The sequence below is a fragment of the Akebia trifoliata genome, chromosome 9 (assembly GCF_017979445.1).
Source record: "Akebia trifoliata isolate Shusen 1 chromosome 9, ASM1797944v1, whole genome shotgun sequence".
Taxonomy (NCBI): domain Eukaryota; kingdom Viridiplantae; phylum Streptophyta; class Magnoliopsida; order Ranunculales; family Lardizabalaceae; genus Akebia; species Akebia trifoliata.
The window spans coordinates 24556323-24570033 of record NC_141383.1 but is presented as its reverse complement, the minus strand read 5'-3'; the positions used below and the strand labels follow the sequence as shown (position 1 = coordinate 24570033).

Here is a 13711-nt window from a genome sequence, read left to right as displayed (position 1 = left end):
TTGTTTCTCCCAATTGAATCAGTCAAATAATTGATCACCAAACAGAGTTCAATGGGCAAAAATAGTCAACTCTGTCTCCAGATCCTTTATTTAACACAATTTCATTGAGGAAAAAAAAAAAAAAACTTTGTTCACTAAATAAATATGGTTTTTGTTTACTACAATAATATTTCTTGGAGTTGTTCTATAATTAATCATTGATAAATTATCAATTAATTCGTCAATTTAAGTCGTCTCAGATAACAACATGTAAATTTTAAAGTCACTCCATCAATACTCTATAATCAGGACGGCTAAATCGTGAGTTGACTTAATCCACATTTTGTTGGATTGCAAAAAAAACTTGCCACATGGCGCTGATAACTTGAAAATTTGACCAATTTTTGCAGTACGGCTCACTATGCAGAGACAAGTAGACAAAGACAACATGTAAGGCAACAAAAAAAAATTAAATAATATATAAAATAAAATAAAATAAAAAGCATCTTTGCTGATGTGGATAAATACGGAATCATAGATGCTTTTCATCGACATACTGAGTCAAAAGCATCTATGATTCCATTCCATGCATACCTCCACGTTAGAACGTGGGAATTGATGTAAATTTTAAAGTGATCACTCCAAGAATACTCTATAAATAAGTCCCAAAGGGTATTGGCTACCACAAGTCACACCCACAACCAATGGCCTATATCGAGAAATATTTCTCCCTTGCATTGTTAGTAATTGTATGGGTTCTGTTTGTTTATTGCAAAACAGAAACAACATTTGAATCAGAAATTAATGCCTTGCTCGAATGGAAAGACAGTCTTCAAAGTCCAGTTGTTTTAAGTTCATGGACAATAGATCATAACAGTACCGCTGCGTCAAGCCCATGCAAGTGGCTCGGGATAGCTTGTAACAAGGTCGGAAGTGTAACTGAAATAAACCTTTCGAACATGGGTTTACAAGGTAAGCTTGACCACTTAAATTTCTCTTCCTTCCCAAATCTTATCCATCTAAATCTAAGTGAGAACAGACTCACGGGTACCATCCCCATGCACATTAGTACACTTTCAAAACTCACTATTCTTGATCTTTGTGGTAATCGATTATTTGGTGCCATCCCTTCATCTTTTGGTAATTTGAGCAAACTTTCCATCTTATACCTTTATACAAATTCTCTCTCTGGACCAATCCCTCATAACATTGGTGTTTTGAGAAACTTAGTGAAATTGGACCTTTCTCAAAATTCTCTTTCTGGACCAATCCCTCCAAACATTGGTACTTTAAGGAACTTATACTATTTGAGTTTTTTTGAAAATCAATTATCTGGTCCCATCCCACTATCTTTTGGTAATTTGAGCAAACTTTCCAACTTATACCTTTATCAAAATTCTCTTTTTGGACTGATCCCTCCTAACATTGGTGCTTTGATGAATTTAGTCGATTTGCGCCTTTTCGACAATCGATTAACTGGTACCATCCCCCTGTCTTTTGGTAATTTGAGCAAGCTTACCACATTACAAATTACTAAGAATTCTCTATATGGACCAATCCCTCCTAATATTGGTGCTTTGAGTAACTTAGTCGATTTGCGCCTTTCTGAAAATCAAATATCGGGTTCCATCCCTCCATCTTTTGGTAATTTGAGCAAGCTTTCCATCTTATACCTTTATAAAAATTCACTTTCTGGACCAATCCCTCTTAACATTGGTTCATTGACAAACTTAGTCGATTTGCGCCTTTCTGAAAATCAAATATCGGGTTCCATCCCTCCATCTTTTGGTAATTTGAGCAAGCTTACCACATTACAAATTGCTAGTAATTCTCTTTATGGACCAATCCCTCCTAACATTGGTGCTTTGAGGAACTTAGTCGATTTGAGCCTTTTTGAAAATCAAATATCTGGTTCCATCCCTCCATCTTTTGGTAATTTGAGCAAGCTTGCCACATTAAAAATTACTGAGAATTCTCTTTCTGGACCAATCCCTCCTAACATTGGTGCTTTGAGGAACTTAGTCGATTTGCGCCTTTTTACAAATCAAATATCAGGTTCCATCCCTCCATCTTTTGGTAATTTGAGCAAACTTTCGATCATAGACCTTTCTCGAAATTCTCTTTCTGGATCAATCCCTCCTAACATGGGTGCTTTGAGGAATTTAGTCGATTTGCGCCTTTTTGAAAATCAAATATCTGGTTCCATCCCTCCATCTTTGGGTAATTTGAGCAAACTTTTCAACTTACATTTTTCTCAAAATTCTCTTTCTGGACCAATCCCTTCTAACATTGGTACTTTGAAGAAGTTAGAAAAATTGTTTTTATTTGAAAATCGATTATCTGGTTCATTACCTCAAGATATTGGAAATCTTTCATCTCTCTCTAATCTCGCTTTGTCTTATAACAACTTATCGGGCTACTTACCACAACAAATGTGTAAAAGTGGGTCATTACAAAATTTCACTGCAAATGACAACTACTTCATGGGTCCAATTCCAAAAAGCTTGGTAAATTGCACAAGCTTATTTCGAGTTCGACTTGAAAGGAACCAACTCGATGGAAGTTTATCCCAAGACTTTGGATTGTATCCAAATTTGAATTATATCGATTTGAGTTACAATACATTGTCTGGTGTTCTCTCACCAAATTGGGGAGAATGCCAAAATCTGGAATCTTTGAAAATCCATGGTAACAAGATCAGTGGTAGGATACCAAAGGAATTAGGCAAATTAACTCAATTACATGTACTCGACCTTTCCTCAAACCAACTTGTTGGGGAGATACCAAGGGAGTTGAGTAAGTTGTCTGTTATGTACAATTTGAGCTTGAATGATAACCAACTCTCTGGCGAAGTACCATTGCAAATCGGAAGATTATCCAATTTGGAGTTCCTAGACCTCTCGATGAATAAGTTAAGTGGAAAGATTCCAGAGCAATTGGGCAATTGCTCGAAATTGAGGTTTTTGAGTTTGAGCAAAAACAATTTCACTGGAAACATCCCATATCAGATTGGCAATCTGAGAGCCTTACAGGAGTTACTAGACCTTAGTCTAAATTTACTCACTGGAAAAATATCACCACAATTGGGAAATCTGATTACGTTAGTAAGCTTGAATCTTTCCCATAATAAACTCGTTGGTTCCATTCCTCATTCCTTAAGTGATATGGTTAGTTTGTCATCATCATTCATCGATTTTTCAAATAATGAGTTAGAGGGTCCTCTTCCTAATAGCAAAGCTTTTCGAAATGCTTCACTAGAGGCATTTAGTAATAATAAAGGTTTATGCAGTGAATTTGGTCCCTTGCCGCCTTGCAATCGATCTAAAAATATGGGTGCTGGAAAAAATATACACAAATTACTTGTTGTCATTGTTGGCTCACTCCTAGGCACATTGGTTCTTATTCTAGTCGGAGTCTTCTATCTTTTTTCGTCGACGAATAAATCTGAGAAGGATAAAGAAGACGGATATTGCATTAAGAAGTGGGGATATATTTGCAATATGGAATTATGATGGAAAGGTTGTATACGAAGAGATAATCGAAGCCACAGAAGATTTCGATGACAAATATTGTATTGGGGTGGGAGGACATGGACGAGTTTACAAGGCAGAGTTATCAAGTCATGTTTTAGCTATAAAGAAGCTTTGTACGCAGGAAGACGAGGAGTTAGACGATATGAAGAGTTTTGCGAATGAAATACGAGTATTAACAGAAATTCGACATCGAAACATTGTGAAACTTTATGGGTTTTGCTCTCACAAACGACACACGTTTTTGGTTTGCGAATATATGGAAAGGGGTAGCCTAGATAAAATTCTATGCAATGAGGGAAGAGCAATGGAATTAGATTGGGGTAAGAGAGTGAATATCATCAATGGTGTAGCCTGTGCTATATCTTACATGCATCATGACTGCACTCCACCTATCATTCATCGAGACATATCAAGCAAAAACATTTTATTGGATTCGGAACTTGAGGCCTCTGTCTCTGATTTTGGCATTGCTAGGCTTTTAAAGCTCGATTCATCATTATGGACTACAGTTGCAGGCACATATGGTTATATCGCTCCAGGCAAGTTTCTACTACAAACTCTTTATACTCCTTTATTGTGAAATTTTCAAAGTTCACATCAAACAACCTTCTTTATTTTAGCTTTAATACATTTGTTTTTTTTGGGTGCAGAGCTTGCAAGCACAATGGTTGTGACTGAAAAATGTGATGTTTATAGCTTTGGAGTATTGGCTATAGAAGTGATCATGGGGAGGCATCCCGGGGAACTTATCTCGTCTTTATGGTCTACAAGTGATCCAACAATAACGCTAAAAGATGTGTTAGATCCGCGACTTTCACCTCCTACTGATCGACGGATTGAAGAAAAAATTGTCTCTTTATTGATGCTAGCTTTTACTTGTGTTAATTCTAATCCACAATCTCGGCCAACCATGCGTTCAGTGTCTCAGAATCTACTTTCTATGAACTAAATTTTTCAAATTTTCTTTCACCAGTTGAATCAGCCAAATAGTGTTCAATGGGAAGAAACATTCACCCACTCAACTCAGTCCCTGGATCCTTTATTAAACACAATTTAGTTGTGTCGGGTATCAAGTTCATCCAACCCAATCCAGTATAAAATTGACAATTGTGAAGCATCTCCATCTTCGTTCTGGAATCTTTTGACGAAGTCATCATGAGGAGGTAACTTATCATCTCTATCTATATATTTGGGATATTTACAAAAAATTGATCAACTTTTGACAAATTTACGATTCGGCCTCACTGTTCATTTAATTACCAAAACATGGACGATAACGAATTCGGAGGTTTTTAAAGTGACTATTTTTAAACATGCGAAATGGGCACTTTAAAACCATCGAATTCGTTTCCATTCAACATGATCATACACGTTTTGGTAATTAAAAGTGACTTCAAACTTTCTAATAAATGGAGTTATATATGGACGGGAACCTTAAGAGGTCTATAAAACCAATAAAAAAATAATCCAAATTCGACTAGTGTGTAAGCACAATGCAACTCTACAAGTGTTAGAACATGTCAATGAACATCACTACAAGAGTGCTAGAGACTTACCTCTTCTCTTTATCGAATCTCAAGATCGTGATTCAAGGTTTACCTACTCTTATCTCATTGAAATTGTTTAAATGGTACATAGATGTTTAATAAGTTGGTTATCGTCTTTCCAAAAAATCTGTTAGTTCTTTGTTTATGTCACCTTTGGGAAGAATGCTAATCCATCATGAATGTGAGGTTAATAGGTAGCCTAATATGCTAAATGTTTCCCCTATCAAGCAATTACTCTTGTTTTTTGATGCATTTTTATTCGTTCGACAACTTTTCTTATTTGCTAATTTTTTAGATTTACATATTTTGTAGAGATGCGATCAATTCTCAGCAGAGCTATTTACAATACCTGCATTACGGGCAGTTCTCGTTCTATGCAACTCCGCTGTTTCATCAAATTCTACTGATTCCAACAGCGTAGCTAACGACTTTTGTACAAAAGTTTGGGATACATGCCAAAATGTTTCTATATTGAATTCCCCATTTGCGCCTTCATTGCAAGGAAGAACTGGCGTGCCACTTTATTCCACTTTATCCACACTTACCGATCTTTGGCAATCAAAAACTGATTTCTGCGAAGAATTTGGTGGATCTTCCGTTGATGAATCTGTTTGTTTCGATGGTGAGGAAGTTACACTAAATAATAATGAAACTCAAAGTCCTCCAAATGGTCTCTGCCTTGAGAAAGTTGGAAATGGTTCTTACCTTAATATGGTTGCTCATCCTGATGGGTTCAATTGTTTCTTCGTGTCTAATCAACAAGGACAGATATGGTTGGCAACCGTTCCTGACTTGGTATCTCGAGGAACATTGGGTCTTGATGAATCCAATCCCTTCTTGGATATGACCGATGAAGTACATTTTGATACTCTATATGGAATTATGGGATTGGCTTTCTTCCCAATTTTGCATGTGATGGCTGCTTCTTTGTTTCATTCAATTGTGATAGGGCCCAATCGCCACTATGTACTGGAAGGTGTTCTTGTAATTTGGACGTGAATTGTGATCCTTCAAAACTTTCTTCTGATGATGGAGCACAACCTTGTTGGTACCAAAGTGTTATCACAGAGTTTACCGCTAATGGTACCGCAGCACAGGCTTCATTGGTACACATTTGTACATTTTTTTATTAAATATCTAGAAATATTCTCATTGAAGGATTCTAATCTAATCCTTCCTTTATATGTTTTCTAGAGGTGAGAAGGATATTTATGATGGGTCTTCCATTTATGGGTCATCATGCAGGGCAGATTCTCTTTGGACCTGAAGATGGGTATTTATATTTTATGATGGGTGATGGTGGAAGTAAGGGTGATCCTTATAATTTTTCCCAAAACAAGAAATCCTTGCTTGGAAAGATTATGAGGTTGGACATAGATAACACACCAAGTGAGTATTACTTAGTATGTTTATTCTTGTTCTTTGTTGTCAAAACTATCAATTTCTTTTGACATATTTTGTTGCATTTGGATATAGTTTTCTAAGATGCCTACATACGGATGCCTACGATTACAAGAAGCTTATGTAAAAATTCGCTTGAAATCTCACCTATTAGATTACATTGTTAGAGAATCAACCATGAGTAGAGTTACCATTGCTTGAAGAAACATCATAAAAATGGAACTTTAATAGATCAATTTGAAGGAAAGGAATGAAAGTGCTGCCAATGAACAATTGGAAAGTCCATCTTTTATTTCTTTAATTTCATTCCTTGTAGTAAGTTGGAATTGTATGCTTATTACTTACTTATCATTTATAATCCTTTTTTGCGCTCCATCCTTGTCATGTATATATTCAGGTGCCAGTGAAATAGATGACCTTGGTTTATGGGGAAACTATTCGATCCCAAGTGATAATCCATATTTCGATGATAAGGACTTGGAGCCAGAAATTTAGGCCCTCGGGTTGAGAAATCCATGGCGTTGTATTTTTCTTTGACAGCCTAGGTGTCTCAATTTATAGTTTCCAGTCAAATTCTTCTTCATGGTTTTCTATGTCAGAAATAAATATTGCAATTGGGTTGTGAATGATTTTCTTGTATTTCTTGTGACCCGTAGGTCATGTCAATCTGATAGTTTCGACTATCTGACCAATAGGCATTTCTTTTTATATATTGCAATGCAACTTTGAGGTCATGGGTTCAAGTACTCAATAGTTTAAGTTATTCAATGATTTGGTAGTGCTCGGCTATGGAAAGTAGAATCCTCATTATAAAATTTGTTTGATTCTTACGCTTGTTAGTCTTATAGGAGAAATATGAAGAAGTTGATATAATCACTAAGGGTGGAAATTACGGTTGGCTTGTTTTTGAGGGCTACACTCTTTAATGGGATATAGCCATTCCAATGCAAATAAGAACGAAGGATCAGCGTCGATAACAGGTGGTTATTTCTATTGGTCCATGACTGACCCAATCATGTATGGAAGGTAAGTCAAGCTCCATCACTCACTTAATATCCAAATCTTAGCAATACAAATATATTGTTGTACTTCATGCAAATAAAGAAGGTGATCCTCTATTTAAACGTTTTTCAAAGCCTCTTGAAACATCTATATATTATTGAATGTATATTTTTCTCCATTCCCGGGTGTGTCATACCCCAGTTAAGCCCCATGACCCTCTTATATCCATAGTTCTCTCCCTCTCAAACAGTCGGTTGGTTAGCATAGATAAACTTGAATCAACTTATTAATTAATCGTCTTGTTCATATATGGATTTCTAGGTACTTGTATGCAGATTTGTGTGCTCATGATCTATGGGCAGGTGATGAGAGCCCAAAAAATAGCGGGAACTTCACTTCTACAAAGATTCCTTTCAATTGTGCGGTCGACTCACCAATCAAATGTTATTCAATGCTGGGAAGTCCTCTCCCTTCTTTGAGTTACATATACTCATTTGGAGAAGATAATCGAAAGGACGTTTTTCTCTTAACAAGTAGTGGTGTATACAAAATCGTTCCTCCAAGTCCCAGCACTTCTCCGTCATCTGGGAACCACGTGAAGGTCCTAATAAAGGACCTTGTGTTCTTATTCTCATCTTCTTTGTTGCTTTTACTAGGTTTTATGTTGTAAGCGACGATGTTATTATCTAAGAGTCTACGGAGAGAGGATTGTTTTTTTTAAATATATATATAAAATTGTTGTAATGAGGTGGTTGATTTGTTTGGTTGAGACTTGAGATGTTGTATCAAAAGTTAGTTACTACGTACCCCTATGTAATTTTATAAGAATTTTTTAAAGTTAATTAGTTTTATTTGATTATAAGTGCATTGTATCCAAAGATTGCTACCTTTCTATCTGCATTCTTCTACGAAATATTATTAGTTCTTATTTAGATCGCTAATTCCCCAAACCAGTTCGATCAAGTTGCAATAGTCATTCGATCTATTCTATAGTTTTATTAGAAGTTGATTAGTTACCTTTAGTAGAAAACGAAGTAGCAAAGAGAACAGAAATTGCACACAAAAAACACACGAATTTACGTTGTCTAGCAGTGTGCCTACATCCACGATCAAATCAAGAACAATCACTATTTTCTTTCACAGCTTTACAACCCTAGAGATCTCTATTTAAAAAACCAGGAGTTGTTGAAACACTTCTATCTCCCCAAACTAGAAAACTTTTAAGATAATATTACATAATTATCTTTTTCATAATCCTAAAAAATTGTATCCCGGGGATCCTCAACTCAGTGTACCGCAAACAGAATACAAGACATTTACTTAACACCTATCATTATTGTTCTTCGGTTCTTCCTATCCGTGGGACATTTGTGAAAGGGCCGGGTAAGAAAAGTTGGTTAGTGACCTCTCATTATTGTTCTTCCAATTCTTGGTTAATTTTATGGCATGGGGAAGAGTCCTTTGGGTTGGAGCAGGATTCGAAAAAGGAGATTAATGTGATTTAGAACTCGTTCTTTTCATGATCCCTCATAATTAAATTGGGAGATTGTTGGGTTAGATATCTTGAATTAAGGTCTAGGGGGTATATTTCATCAAAAATACCCAACCACAGTATGACAGTCGGTGTCTGTGTCTCCCATGTGGCCACACACGTAATTTGTGATCGACAACGCGACATAGTATTATGTTAATTTTCTTAATTTATCATCAATTGAACTTTTAAACTCACGATCATCCACATTTATAAAGTATCATAATTTTCTCTTCCTTTCCTCTTATAAAGTATCATAGGATAACCCAAGTTATATAGATTTGGTAACCACCTGTCTTTGATACCACATATAAGAGTAACTCCAACGAACCACCTATCCCACTCTCCATCCTCTTTCAATATCATGAAATCCAAAACAGGGGTCTTCAATGCCCTACCACCACACTATCCATTTTGGGTTGTGGGATTTTCATGAGCCATTATGGGTAGCAAGATACAACTTCTCCATTTTTGGAAGGAAAAAAGTTTTTGAACTTTTGGCTTGAAAAATATTAAAATTTCAGACTGTTTGAAATTTGGGTTGAATTAAAAAAATATTAAAATAGTTGTGGGTAGCGTAATTTGAATGCATATCTCATGAATATCCAAAGCGGCTATCCATAAGCACACGGTTCCCCATTAATAGAGATGGAAATGAGTAAATTGTATCCCTGTTGAAGTTGCTCTAAAGATTTTTTTTTAAATTACTAAACAAGTAAGGTGATTCATAGTCAGTGTGAAAGTGGGTTCAATCAAATTTGAATCTAGGTTGTGGGATCAACAGTCCAGAGGCCTTTACCAACTTAGCTAAGATGGCAACTTCAAACATAACATGAATATTAAATCTAAAATCAATGTCGATAATCATTTAAACCTAATATATCAAAAGAAACATGCATATAAATTTTAATGATTTATTCAATAAATCTGTAGAAAACCTACAAGAATAAGATAATTCCACTTATTTCCTTGAGATTCTTTTTCTTCCAGACTTATCTATTTATCGATCAGAACTTTTATTAATGGTGATTTGCTTTTACAAATTGAAAACTTGAAAACATATAGAAATAGCAGAGGCAATCCACTTTTATGGATAAGATAAGGGGAGGTCATGGGTTTGATTCTTTCCACCCTTGTGGGTGAGGGGGATCCCCTAGGGAGTATGGAGTGAATATGTTCCTCCACTCTCACGTGTGTGTCACACCCCAGTTAAGCCCCGTGATCCTCTTGTATTCATAATTCTCCCCCTCTCTAAAAGATCGATCTTTTGGAGTAGTTGATTGGTTAACAAAGATTTGTTCACAAGATTTATTGAAAATCCGAATTACATCATGAACTCCGAAAAGTCATTCCACCATTCTTAAAGCTATTTTTCTTTACAATCCCTCTCCTCCGATATATCTGTCCCTCCCTCTTTTAAATGATAACCCCCATTAAATCGAAAAAAGATAAAACTAATATTGAAAGGAAGGAATCAATTTCCTCCCTCAAGTCCATTTTTTGCACACACACGCACACACCCCAATTAACTGTCAAGGTTGTCTACTACAACTGAAATTGGAATATCACCGCTATAATTCTAATGATATTGGGACACTTAATATTATTGGCAACTCTTTTATTTTTAATTTTTAAATCCGAATTTTATATAAAACGAAAACTGTGAAGGCCTATGGGCCACACCAAATTATGGTCTAACATGTAATGGATGATTCACATCGACTATCTTGCCAAGTTGCCCTTTGAACCAAAATCATAAGTAACTAAGTTTGGATTTAGCAACTCTTCGCTTGAGGTTCAATTTGATTATTTTGTGTGATAGATTGACGAAAGTTTCATAAACTTCAGAAACATTCACTATGTGAAAAATAGGGTGAAGGTCCGTCGAATTTACCCTTTTTTCATATAATTGCTTCTTATTGATGCTGGCTCTTTCATGTATAAATGCTAATCCACAATCTCGGCCAACCATGTGTTTGGTGTCACAAAATCTACTCTCTATGAACTAAGGGCCTGTGTGGATACACCTCTCCATGCAAGAGCAAAAGCTCAATCACTCCCCGCAAGAGCAAAAAACCTCTCCGCGGAAGAGCAGGTCTTTGAAGCTTCTCCACAAAGAGCAAAAAACCTCTCCCCGCAAGAGCAAAAACCTCTCCACGTCAAAGCAAAAATCTATCCAAACGTTTGCTAGCTCCCCGCAAGAGCAGAAGTCGTCAAGAAGCTCTATCCAAACGCAGTGTAAATTTTTCATAGTTTGTTTCTCCCAATTGGATCAGTCAAATAATTGATCACCAAACAGAGTTCAATGGGCAAAAATAGTCAACTCTGTCTCCAGATCCTTTATTTAACACAATTTCATTGAGGAAAAAAAAAAAAAACTTTGTTCACTAAATAAATATGGTTTTTGTTTACTACAATAATATTTGTTGGAGTTGCTCTATAATTAATCATTGATAAATTATCAATTAATTCGTCAATTTAAGTCGTCTCAGATAACAACATGTAAATTTTAAAGTCACTCCATCAATACTCTATAATCAGGACGGCTAAATCGTGAGTTGACTTAATCCACATTTTGTTGGAGTGCAAAAAAAACTTGCCACATGGCGCTGATAACTTGAAAATTTGACCAATTTTTGCAGTACGGCTCACTATGCAGAGACAAGTAGACAAAGACAACATGTAAGGCAACAAAAAAAATAAATAATATATAAAATAAAAAAAGCATCTTTGCTGATGTGGATAAATACGGAACCATAGATGCTTTTCATCGACATACTGAGTCAAAAGCATCTATGATTCCATTCCATGCATACCTCCAAGTCAGAACGTGGGAATTGATGTAAATTTTAAAGTGATGACTCCAAGAATACTCTATAAATAAGTCGCAAAGGGTATTGGCTACCACAAGTCACACCCACAATCAATGGCCTATATCGAGAAATATTTCTCCCTTGCATTGTTAGTAATTGTATGGGTTCTGTTTGTTTCTTGCAAAACAGAAACAACATTTGAATCAGAAATTAATGCCTTGCTCGAATGGAAAGACAGTCTTCAAAGTCAAGTTGTTTTAAGTTCATGGACAATAGATCATAACAGTACCACTGTGTCAAGCCCATGCAAGTGGCTCGGGATAGCTTGTAACAAGGTCGGAAGCGTAATTGAAATAAACCTTTCGAACATGGGTTTACAAGGTAAGCTTGACCACTTAAATTTCTCTTCCTTCCCACATCTTATCCATCTAAGACTAAGTGAGAACGGACTCACGGGTACCATCCCCATGCACATTGGTACACTTTCAAAACTCACTATTCTTGATCTTTGTGATAATCGATTATTTGGTGCCATCCCTTCATCTTTTGGTAATTTGAGCAAACTTTCTATCTTACACCTTTATACAAATTCTCTCTCTGGACCAATCCCTCATAACATTGGTGTTTTGAGAAACTTAGTGAATCTGGACCTTTCTCAAAATTCTCTTTCTGGACCAATCCCTCCAAACATTGGTACTTTAAGGAACTTATACCATTTGAGTTTTTTTGAAAATCAATTATCTGGTCCCATCCCCCTATCTTTTGGTAATTTGAGCAAACTTTCCAATTTATACCTTTATCAAAATTCTCTTTCTGGACTGATCCCTCCTAACATTGGTGCTTTGATGAATTTAGTCGATTTGCGCCTTTTCGACAATCGATTAACTGGTACCATCCCCCTGTCTTTTGGTAATTTGAGCAAGCTTACCACATTACAAATTGCTAAGAATTCTCTTTCTGGATCAATCCCTCCTAACATTGGTGCTTTGAGTAACTTAGTCGATTTGCGCCTTTCTGAAAATCAAATATCGGGCTCCATCCCTCCATCTTTTGGTAATTTGAGCAAGCTTTCCATCTTATACCTTTATAAAAATTCTCTTTCTGGACCAATCCCTCCTAACATTGGTTCATTGACGAATTTAGTCGATTTGCGCCTTTCTGAAAATCAAATATCGCGTTCCATCCCTCCATCTATTGTTAATTTGAGCAAGCTTACCACATTACAAATTACTGCGAATTCTCTTTCTGAACCAATCCCTCCTAACATTGGTGCTTTGAGGAACTTAGTTGATTTGCGCCTTTCTGAAAATCAAATATCTGGTTCCATCCCTCCATCCTTCTGTAATTTGAGCAAACTTTCCATCTTATACCTTTATAAAAATTCTCTTTCTGGACCAATCCCTCCTAACATTGGTGCTTTGAGGAATTTAGTCGATTTGCGACTTTTTGAAAATCAAATATCCGGTTTCATCCCTCTATCTTTTGGTAATTTGAGCAAACTTTCCAACTTATACCTTTATCAAAATTCTCTTTCTGGACCAATCCCTCCTAACATTGATGCTTTGAGGAACTTAGTCAAATTGAGTATTTCTCAAAATCGATTATATGGTTCCATCCCTCAATCTTTTGGTAATTTGAGCAAACTTTCCATCTTATACATTTATCAAAATTCTCTCTCTGGACCTATCCCTCCTAATATTTGTGCTTTGAGGAACTTAGTGGAATTGGAACTTTCTCATAATTCTCTTTCTGGACCAATCCCTCCAAACATTGGTGCTTTAAGGAATTTAGACTATTTGAGCTTTTTTGAAAATCAATTATCTGGTCCCATCCCCCTATCTTTTGGTAATTTGAGCAGACTTTCATACTTATACCTTCATCAAAATTCTTTTTCTGGACCAATCC

General features: G+C 36.0%; 1 protein-coding gene and 1 pseudogene across 2 annotated transcripts; both read left to right on the top strand.

Annotated features, from left to right (window-relative positions):
• The first annotated feature begins 683 nt into the window (after positions 1–683).
• On the top strand, positions 684–5507 carry LOC147394919 (uncharacterized). The gene is given in 4 exon segments (XM_086453338.1): positions 684–3467; positions 3469–4051; positions 4163–4675; positions 5372–5507. Coding segments are annotated over 3 exon segments (3666 nt in total). The 3' UTR covers positions 4462–4675; positions 5372–5507.
• On the top strand, positions 4833–8266 carry LOC147394918 (HIPL1 protein pseudogene; annotated as a pseudogene). The gene is made up of 3 exons (XR_015181318.1): positions 4833–4889; positions 5372–6165; positions 6305–8266. The product of XR_015181318.1 is annotated as an HIPL1 protein pseudogene (transcript).
• The last annotated feature ends 5445 nt before the right edge of the window (positions 8267–13711 follow it).